The 11,047-nt window shown below is 41.8% G+C and overlaps 1 protein-coding gene across 3 annotated transcripts; it reads right to left on the bottom strand.

Moving 5' to 3' along the window:
• Positions 1 to 236: 236 nt before the first annotated feature.
• Positions 237 to 11,029, bottom strand: IFT27 (intraflagellar transport 27). Of its 3 annotated transcripts, none has more exons than XM_010410531.4 (8): positions 10,901 to 11,026; positions 7,249 to 7,328; positions 6,137 to 6,196; positions 5,434 to 5,493; positions 4,370 to 4,487; positions 3,952 to 4,061; positions 3,658 to 3,759; positions 237 to 3,039 (listed from the first exon to the last, which is right to left on the bottom strand). In XM_010410531.4, the coding sequence occupies exons 1-7, from the start codon at positions 10,932 to 10,934 to the stop codon at positions 3,661 to 3,663; spliced, it is 561 nt and encodes a 186-aa protein (XP_010408833.1). In that variant the 5' UTR covers positions 10,935 to 11,026; the 3' UTR covers positions 237 to 3,039; positions 3,658 to 3,660. The 3 variants fall into 3 exon arrangements, 2 of the variants coding, with proteins under 2 accessions (XP_010408833.1, XP_010408832.1); XR_752998.4 differs by having other exon boundaries at positions 238 to 3,039; positions 3,146 to 3,759; positions 10,901 to 11,029; XM_010410530.4 differs by having other exon boundaries at positions 238 to 3,759; positions 10,901 to 11,029.
• Positions 11,030 to 11,047: the final 18 nt, after the last annotated feature.

Below are 11,047 nucleotides of genomic sequence, written 5' to 3'. Positions count from 1 at the left end.
AACTTTAAAGTCTCTAAAATGAACAAATCTCTAGAAGAAACTGTTTTGACAGCCCCATTTCAGTATATTTAATGCTTCATTATGAACAGCAGTGACCACTCCATTGTTAAGACTTAACAGACCACAGTGTGATCGCTTTGAAACTCCTATTAACTCTCACAATAAAACCTGATCTTTCTGGAATTTTACATCCTGAATTTCACTATACAATAGACTACATCTGGCAAGACAAAACAGAACCATTAAAGCATCTTTAATATGACAACTTTACACAAATGAATTTCCAGTAAAATTTCAGAATGCCAGACAGCTTCTTAAGGCTTTTTCTTCCAAGACAATTTGACTAAAAATTTCACTTTTGTTTCCTTTCATCTATTAATCTAAGAAGAAATGTCTTGCAGCCTTGAGAATAGATAATGCAGAAATTAGAAGGATTAAAAAAAAAAATCAGCTGGTGATGTATCAACCTAAGTAAAGCAGGGCACAAGTATAACAGAGATTCTGTGCAGACCCATGAGGACCAAAGGAGAGGTAAGAAGGAGGGACTCCAAAGGGGAAAGAAATGGTTTTGTCTAATCAAACAAGCAAACAGGAAAAAGGACTACATATCTATTAAAAACAGTTTAAGGCCTGTTTGTTTCCTTCCTCTTCTTCTGAAATTTCAGTTCTGGTTGAGTTGGGTCTTTTCTGTGTTGTTACACTCATGCTGAGCACCTGCAGCACTGCACAGCTGGACAAAGCAGTGGAACTGTAAGAAGACAACAAGCTTCCTGGTCAGCAGACAGGCTTTCTGTCTTCCTCCCACTGTTCTCCACAGCATCGGTTATTCAGACTGAAGCTAAGCCTATTAGTAGCAAACATGCATCCTCACCCTACAGATGTGACTGCCAGTTAGTAAACAGGTAGGAGAAACTTAATAATGCCTTCAGACTCTTACTCATCCTGCTGGTCCAGCTCACTTACTCACCACCCCGAACTCCTTCACACAGAGACAAAACGATTTCCCACAACCTTCCCATGTTTGGCTCCCCTGTTCTCTACCCACTCTTCACTACTAGCTTCTACAACCAAGGGCACAATTAAGCCAGGAAAACAGTTAACAACCACCACTTGCATCAGGCTGGTACTACATAGCACATTAGCCAGGAAGGACAATATATTATGCTTTTAAAATGCATTTGAAAAGGTTGAGATTGTTACTGTCAAACACACCATTTTGAAGCACATTAAACTGTGTCCACATTAGTGCTGGAAATAGTCCTGTAAAAAGCAAGCTGGACAACATGCTTTAGACATTTTCTAATTGTAGTTATGGCCTGTGGAAGAGGGAAAGGGGCAGTGGGTGAATCTCTACTGTTAGCTAATTAGATCATACATTTCCTCTCTCAGGCAATACATCTTTCCCTGCATGGGCAGCATTTTTCTTCACTACTCAAAAGCAGCTTCCCTATAAATCACAAATCACCACTGCAAGCATTCCCTTAATGAGCTCCTCCAGCTTTTGCATTTATTTTATAAAACAGCATTCACCAATCTTCATCTTACTCGTGAATTTGAGTGTTTATTTGAAGTTATGGGAGGTCCTTCTGGTGCAGAGAGATGGACTCCCTGGTTAAAGATCGCACAGAATTCATTTTATTACCTATTCCCAAGGAATCCATCCCCCCTAGATACACCATGTCACAGGTGACATACACTTCTGGTATGTTATTTTCAATATGAAAAAATATGTGTCTTGTTTTGTGATCACATCATCAATAGAAACAGGGGAAATGAGATACCAAATGAAAACAAACCTTCTTTCGTTCTTTAACTAGATCAGCACAGCATCCAAAATAGCTTTTATTCTTACTAGTCAGAGGTACCAGCACTTGCAAGCAAAAGTCTATGCAGCCTATGTAAGTCAAAAGAAAACACCCAGGATTAATAAGAAAACCCATGTAAGATACAAATGCCAGTAATGCCAATCCAATTCAAAAAAGCTGGTTCTGTCCTTTTTGAGTCGGCTTCTAGCAAAAGAACCTCTTGTTTTCATTTCTTGCAGATTGAGCTGCTACTCATCCTCTTTAACTGGTATTCATGCTCCCTAGTGAGTTCCCAGCATCAACACACTGTTGCCAGTGAAATGAGCCCGGTGCTTCTCCAGATTCTTGAAGTGCTTAATAAACTCTGCTACAACATCTGCAGCCATATTTCTTACGTTCAATTCAATGTACTTTTCCTAGCACTGGGCATAACAATGATTTTAAACCACATGTATAAAAGTCTTGAAACACAGATTCCTGAAAAGACTGCCTGAAAAATCACTTAGTGCTTAGTCTGTACAAAACAGCTTCCCTTGCCCAAGGGAGTCTACCCTAATCTGGAAGAGAATGGTTAAATTTTTGAAACTCTTGGTGTTAGGCTCAATTACAAGGCAGTACTTTACCACAGATGTTTTTGCATACTGCATTAGCAAAGACTCTTACATGCAACATCAGTACTCCACACGAAAAAGCAGCTCTCTCTAGGCTTTTACCCTTTCTAATATGAAACTTCTAGCCAGACACAGCTGAGTCAGAGTAACTTAGCCAGGCTGTCTTTAATTTCCTTAGTCTGTTTCCACTAGCAACATCAGAACTGTGGTCTTTTATCTGAAATTCAATGACAAGCAGAGAGACTTTAATAAGAGGACTCTGATTTTGAGATTGAGAACTGAACCTAATCAGAATGGTATTGCCAAATTCAGCTAACAAAAATGACACAATATGTAAGATGATAAAGACATGAAGAAGAAAAGGTAATTTGTTATAAGTTTTAGAGACATCCTTAGAATAGAAAATGTATTGCTGCAATTTGACTCCATTTTGCAGTTAAGCCAATTTGGATGTGCCTGCAGGAAGCCCTTCCTGCTCACTTCAAGGGAGGTGGCAGCCTCTGGAGAACTCCTGTGACCTGGGACCAGCAGAGGGCACTGCGTCACCAAGTGACAGCGGTTGGACGCGACACAGCTCCCACCAGGCAGGGACAGTGAGCCACGCCGAAGGAAAGAAACAGATTCTGGAAATTAGAAACATGTATTAGTCACCAGTATGTCAATCCTATAGCTGATAAGGGCAACACTGTTAAAACTGGCTTCCAACTCTGGGCACTCCTGGAAACACACCTAATCCAGCTCTGTCTCCACACATCTCAGTCTCCAGGTGCTGATTTTAGGGCATAGGCCTCCTCCTGAAAACGCTTTTCAAGGGGTAGGGCGAAATGGTTCCTGCCCTGCAGTGTATGTATCAAGGCTGGCTTAAGTCAAAAAACATCCTGTCAGCTTCCTCTCTCCTTTTCCAAGCCTCTAAATCCTTGCTTGTAGCAGCAGGAAGTCTGTTCAGACAAAAGATATCAAAGCAAAGAGCTGGCAATTTCCATTCTGCCTTCCCCTTTCACTCTCTGCCTCCTCCAACCTAGCAGACTTTCAGTGAGCAGAGAACCAAGTTAGAGGACATGAAAGGAATGCTGAGGTAGCAGCTTCAAAGAGTGTCTTTCCACTTGCTTATTTCTAGTTTATTTTGAATTACCAGAGGATGACCATGAAGTAGCAAATAGCTCATATTTTTTCTTCTCTCTGTATTCAGTCCAGCAGGATTCCCAGTACTAGAAGAAGCTTAGAGGATAAATAAATCATACCAGTCAGGCTAATGAGTGAAAAGTTTCCACTTTCTCTTTGTACAGTTGGTGGAATAACTTTGCCAGGATGTGGAAAGGGGCCTCAAAATTTTTCATTTCCTTCTGTAAAGAAATAAGAAAGTTGTGAATGGCAGATGGAATAAACATTTGACTATTTCTGCTCTGCTTCACCAAAGAAGGATTAAAACTGAGTTGGATGACAAACAAGGGGAAGAGAGTCCCCAGTTGGCCTGAAAGAGAAGATAACTTTACAAACATCCCCTTGCACAGATGGTGAAAGGAGCAGATACTCACCACTGACATCTCACAATATTCCAGGCCATGTTTCTCAGCCCACTCCTGTGCTTGTTTCTGCTCCACAACTCGACGATCAGCTAGGTCTGTTTTATTCCCCACTAAGACACCTACAGAAAAAAAGACATGAAACAAAAGGAAAAAAACCCAGCTCATCGATGCTGCTTGTAAGCCATAAATGCTGGAACACTTGTAGAAGTAGCTCAGAAAGTTGGAGGTGTGGAGAACAGCCTATAACTACCTAGAAAATATTCCAAAAAAGGAAACATATTCAAGCCTTACCTGCTTTGTGATAAAAGCAAAGGATTTGGAGGAAGCCATGTCTGCCTTAAAACAAATGCTCTATGCCACAGCTGAACAAAAACAACTGCTGTCATACAAGAGGGGAGTAGATAACAAGGATCACACCCATTCTTACCTGGGATGTGCACCCCAACTGCTTGAGCCCTCAGCTTCTCCAACCATTTGTCACAGTTGTCGAAGGATTGCTCATTAGTGACATCATACACAAGGCACAGGACATTGGGTTGCTCCCACTGCACAGCAAGAAAGGAACACTGTCAGCTCTAATGAAACTGATGTGGTCAACAGCCAGGCTGTAAACACAGCAAACGCAGCTGCTAAGATGAGAATAAAAAGCCTAACACCCAGGAATCCTATGCCCTGGCTGAGGTTTCACATTTCAGTTGACCCAACTAAATCACTGGCATTGGGAGAGGTGGTCTTCCTTTCTTCCCTAGTCCTGTCTGTACAGTCCTGCCCCTTTACTTGCATCAGCTCTGGCACTCATCTGATCGCCAGGGAAGCTGATTTTTCATGCTGAATCAGCACAAAATTAATCCTAGGAAAAAAGTAGAGAGGTTTTCTTCCAGTTTGAGAAGCTGAGCCAGCTTCTAGAAGAGTCCCTTCCAAACCAGATTTAGAGCAAGGGCAAAAGCGGAATCGCTCTTGTAGACAATGAACCATTAGCTTGACTTAGCCGTCTTATGAAAGCTCACATCAATTAACTGATTCTGCTTCTCAAAATGAGATAACACAGTAAAGAACCATACAGGGAAGGTCACAAATATGTGAAGGAAAAAACCCAAGGGCAGGATTATGCTCAAGGACAAGAATGAGTTCTGTTGGATCAAACACATCACTGTAACACAAAAAAATTCCTCCCACTGTTGAAGTTGGAGCAAAACAGATGTTTTTCTAAGAAATAAAAATAACTTTAAACAACAGTACATAGAAATTTTCAGTTAAAATTCCCTATTTCTTTTATAAGAAAACTGCCTATCTACTTTCCTTTCTCTGGAAAGTATTTCTTCTAGTACTTATACAAGTTTTAGAGAGGTAGAACAGGATGCATTGGCAACTGAGGTAATTGCTCCCATTTACACTAAAGACAAAGTTTGCTACATCTGCCAGACTGGGGAGCTCAGATCTTCAAAGCAAAAGCACTTCTATGGAAGAAGAGGACTGTTACATAAGACTTACCAGTTTCTCCAGCATTTCAGAAAATAGATCTTTTCCTGCAGAGTCAAAAATGAAGAATTCCTGAAAGCGGAAACAGAAATAAAGCTCTTGCTAAGAAAAATGCAGTGTAGGGAAAGGTTTTGAAAGTAAATACTGCAACTTGTAACTCCAACTTTTTATTTAGTACAGCAGTGCCACGTCCCTAAGGGACAAATTCCCTGCACTGATAGTATGAGAAAATAAATAGCTATTTTTCAAGTATAACCAATAAAAGAGTTACTTCCAAGGCCCCAAGTCCGGTTTCCATCCCTACTGGAAACAGAATATGTGGAGTGGGACAGTAACCTCTACTATTTATACAAAATTATACACATTCCATTAATGGGAGTATAGGGCATTAAGGAAAAATAATAGATAAGCTTCAGCTTTTGTAGTTCCAAGAATCATGAACTAAACCTGAGTGCCCTAAAGGACAGAGCAGAATCTCAACAAAGCTGGCTATAACTTTGGTTTAAAATGCTGTGTTGGATACAAGTATAGAAAAATTACATTTTTAAGACTAAACTAACCCTGGAGTATCAGCAATTATACATGATCAGCCTCATTTCCCCAATGCAACTTAATTGCCCTATGAACATGCATAGTGATCTTCCACCAGAATGAGACTCATGTGGGGCTTGAGCTTTGAATGTCTCTGACCCAATTTATGTCACAGAAAACTCACCACACTATCACTTGTCTCTGGAACTGATACGGCCTTCACCAACAGTTCTATGCCCATTGTCTGTCAAGAAGAATCAGGAAAATGAGGATCAGGAGAGTTTTTAAGAGCCTGTCCAACTGCATACCAACTGTGCATTGGATTGAGGCAATTCTTGTGAATCATTACAATTCCATCAAACACAAGACTGCTAGAAACTCAGCAATACTCCTCCTAGCTCTGGTAACCTAATCTCACCAATATGTCAAGGACTCATAGATTTGCTCAGTTGGGGGAAAAAGGAGGAGAACCAAAGAGATTTGCTTATATACAGCTCAGAGTATTAGCTGAAGTCTGCAGGTCTACGTTCACTCTCACACTGCTGCTCTAACGCATGCCTTAGAACGTTTTGCACTAACCATGTGATGAGTTAACATATGGGACTGAGATTATTTGTGCTTCTTCCACCTTTTATCTCATTCTGCTTTGTAGCTCATTTGTTTGTTCTATTTCTATCCTTAAATTCTGGTTTTCATCTTTATTTCAATGAATAAACAGATTTTAGGGTTTTTTTTCTCCACGCTCATATTTTCCTTTTTTTACTTTACTTATATTTACTTTTATTTTTATCCTGCTTCTGATTAGTCATCACCATTGATTCTTACACTGAAAGACTGCAAACTGTATCCTCTTCATCTGGGAACACTTTCTGTAGATTATAATTATCTTGGGGCTATGCAGCACATCTTGGTGTTTGCACAGTGATAAGCACACTGTCCACATGCACATTTAATAGCTGGAATTAAAAGCTTTCTCCTTCAGCAATGCTTTTTCATAGAGTACTCCCTAAAGGGGGAAGCTCTCTAACACTACAAAACCTTATGAAAACATTTGTTCAGCAGGAAAATCACCAGATTAACTAAATTATTCTGCCTTAAGTTAAGTTTCAACACCAGCACCTACATAATGCAGACTTATAGAACTTAAATGCTTTCTCTTCAGGGTGTAAGAAAGAAAACCCTCTAAGATCCCACCCCAAATGTCTCAAAATCATATTTATTTTGTTCTAGGCCTTCAGTTTTCCCATTCATTTTAGAAAAATGTTAGATAGCCGTCTGAGCCTGTTATATGCTTACCAATGTGTAGTTCTTCTGAAAATGAGCCCCATCACTGTGAAACATCTGGGCTAAAGCACTCTTACCCACAGCTGGATCTCCTGCAAAACCAAAACCACAAAACATTTGTTTCACAGTAGACAATCTTATTTTTCCTCAGTTCTGCTACTATCACATGTTGTAAGAGCTTGGATGCTCTAACCCTGAATACAGGCAAGGTAACTGTCACATGAAGCACAAAACAATCTAAAAGGTAATACCCACATGAGGAAATTAATATTGCCATTATGCGTACTGGTGCTGACATCTGATTTCTGACCTATGCACAACAGCAAAGGACTGCCAGATCAGGGTGGAACTGCTGTTTGTTCTAAAATTCATGCCTACGCCACAGCCCTTAACTAGGAATTAAAATTTCTCAGATATGTTATCATGTAGAAAAAAATGCAGTGTGATAAGGGACACCGGGCTTCCTAGGAGGCTATTTCTTCTCCTCAGGTTACCCATTTCCCCAGACTCACATCCTTGTTATATATTGAGATGAAGATTCTTAAGCTGGTAACATTCCTCAATGAACTGTTCTTGCTGACCCTGCTAAGAGAGCAACTCTTGCTGACTCAATGCTGCTGGTGGCTCATTAGTTGCATCCTGGGCATAACAGAAGCAAACGTCAGAGAGAAAGCACATGGCTGGAGAGAAGAGCCTGCTGATTCATCCCTGTATGGAAGGAAAACCAAAGGGCTTTGGTTTTTGCTCTTCTAGAGCCAAGGCTTTCTGATATGGCTTGCACAACACTTCAGGCAAACCTGACAGCTGCCTGCTTTGGCCTGCTCTTACAAAACTCTGTGAAATCCAAAGCAATCTCAGGATTACAGAATATACTGAGTTGAAAAGATCACCAGGTCCAACTCCTGGCCCTGCACAGGACCACCCCCAAGAGTCAGGTGCCCAAGAGTATTGTCCAAATGCTTCTTGAACTCTGTCAGGCTTGGTGCTGTGACCACTTCCCTGGGGAGCTGTTCCAGTGCCCAACCACCCTCTGGGTGAAGAACCTTTTTCTAATATCCAGCCTAAACCTCCCCTGACACAACTTCAGACCATTTCCTCATGCTCTGCAGAACTTACATATGTCCATATTACCTCATGAGAAAGATCATAACCCTTTCTAAACAAAGACTTAATGCTTCCAAAGAGCTTCTAATTTCTTCACATAATGTCTCACTAGCCTGGACAGTTAAAAGGACAGGAGCCAGTAATTAAATACCTCAGTGGTTCAATCTTTACTCTTAAAGGTACACTCATAACAGCCAAGCCTGTAATACAAGTTTTTACATTATGTTGTTAATAAATAAAGCCAGAAAGGAAGTATTTTACATTATGTTGTTAATAAATAAACCAAGAAAGGGGTATATTTTTGACTCTATTAGAGCTTCCTAATGGTGTTTTGAAGGAAATTGGTAAAGCTCTCTGCTCACATACTATTACAGAAGAAGAAGGGTGTTTTGGATAGTGACAATTAGCCCCTAGATGCATTAACCAAATGCAGTTCTTGTTTAAACATTTTTAGCATACTTGCTTAGTTTGAGCTCAGTGGGGCTCATAATATTTAGACAGGAAAATCTGGTAAGTCAGCTTGTTTGTTCTCTGATCAGTTCAAGCTTGTGCGGAAGACAACACTCTGTTCTGAGTGGAAGCTATTCTGTATTTCAATAGACAATTAGGTCTGTCTTTGTAAAATGAGATAGAGAGGCACACATTGCTCCAAACTGTGCAGGCATCAGCCAGCATGAATTCTTAACTAATGCGTTGCCTTCCTTCAACTCGAGAGCCCCAGGTGCTCTCTCCCTCTTCTTACTCTTTGCCACCATCTTTAGTCCATCACATCACTACACTTCCTCAAAGTAAGTTTCCTTGCCCTTTTTAGTTTAGTCTCGTGCCAGTAGTGCATCGTACAGTACATATTTGATCCATATTTCTGTTATCCTGCCAGAATCTGTAGGGTCTTTCTAAAATGCCTGCTACTGCCAGCTGTCTCTCTACAATGAAAACCTTTGTGTAGTGTCTCCATAGCAGGCTCAGACAACAGATTCTTTTACTTCGTGTCTGTAAATTACCCTTGAGATACACAGGAATCATCTTCTATTGTCAATTTAATAGTCTCTGTTTTGCTAATAAAAGCCCTTTTCCCCTGTTCTCTTTGACCATGGTGTAGCTCCCAGTTCTGTGAGTCACTGGCTCTTCATAACCATTTCCTTAGGTCCACAAGAGTTCCCAGTTCCATTTCTGATGGGTTTGCTCCTATCTATGTAATAGCATTTTCTTGTTCCCTTTAGGTTGTTGTGGTTACTCATATCTTAGGTCCCTTTCACTACAGTATTTTTTTCTGCAACAGAGAATCTATTTTTCCTGGTCTGCTTCATTAATTTATTATTTTTAATAATACATGGATATTATTGTAGCACACAAGAGAATGACTTATGGGATAGGACATTCCTGTTCTTTGTGCTGTGAACAGAAGTGAAAAGGCAGCTCCAGACCCAATCAGGATTAAGGACATAAACAGATCATCCGAAGAAAACTCATGTGATTTTAAAATGGCCGTGGAATTGGCCTTTGGTAACGCTAAACAACGAAACTGGAAAGACTTCAGCAAAGCCAGTATATTGGGAGCAGGAAACTTCCAAATTGGAAATGATGCTTACATTTCAAGTGTAGAAGACGGGCAAGATATTCATGCTGCTCACAGCAGTAGAGGCACAAGGGAGATTAATTCTTCTACCTTTGCCAAAGACCACAACTGGCTTTGCGTGAGTTGATGGCCAGCTGCTTCTGAGGTTAAAAAAGGCAAACTTTTTATTCTGGATGAAAGAATTTGGAGCGAAGAGTTAAACCTGGGAGTTGACTGCACACAAAACTTTTATGGAGTTGTGCTTTTGGCTGAAGCTGCACAGAGCTTCAATGTAGAGGGAGGGGAAAAAAATAAAAAGTTTTCCTCACTCAGTGTTAACAGCCAGCTGTACTTACTTTCAACACCTCCATAATCCATCCTGACTAAATAAACCAGTGTCTTCACCTCACTTTTTTCCCAGGTTAGCCTCCAAAGTACTTGGAGAAAAAGATGCCACTGTGAAGTACACATGCTTCATGCTCCTACTCTTGGTTTAGGCTTTACCTTTCTATCATATTCTCAGAATCTTCCTAATTTCTGACATGAATTTTTCACGTCAGCAAAAAGCAAGACTCACAAATGAGACGGGACTTATAGCTGCCTACACTGCTCCCTTCACAGTTTCCCCAATCTCTGCGCCCACACTGCAGAAATACTCCTTTTGATTTGGGTTTGGGGTTTCTTTCCTCTTTCAGAGCCTGTCCTTGCATTTCAGCCGGTCCAACTACACCTCACACCCTTCCCGGGCACAGCTCGGCTGCACGTGGTAGCGGGGGCGGGCACCGTGGTAATAACACACACAACTTCGACTCCTCCCCAGGCAGCCGAGGTCCTCACTTCTCTCCCGTCGCCTCTCTCCCTACCTCTTCTCCGGCGGGGCGGCCCCTCCACGAGGGGCTGTGGGAAGCCGGGCCGCCGGCGCTGCCGGCCTCGCCCCACCCCACGGCACCCGCTCTAGGCCCCTGTAGCCAGCGGTGTGGATGGGAGCGGGCGGGCCAGACTCACCTGCCAGCAGGCACTTGGCAGCGAGCTTCACCATCGCGCCGGCCCGGGGCAGGCAGCAGGCCCGGACGGCGGCACCGGGGGCCGCCACAGCGCCGAGCCGCGGCCGTGGCAACCGCGCGGTCCTGGCAACCGCCCGGTCCTGGCAAC

Source organism: Corvus cornix, chromosome 1A (genome assembly GCF_000738735.6).
Source record: "Corvus cornix cornix isolate S_Up_H32 chromosome 1A, ASM73873v5, whole genome shotgun sequence".
Lineage (NCBI taxonomy): Eukaryota > Metazoa > Chordata > Aves > Passeriformes > Corvidae > Corvus > Corvus cornix.
Note: the sequence above shows the minus strand (reverse complement) of the source record. Positions and strands in the feature narration are given on the sequence as shown.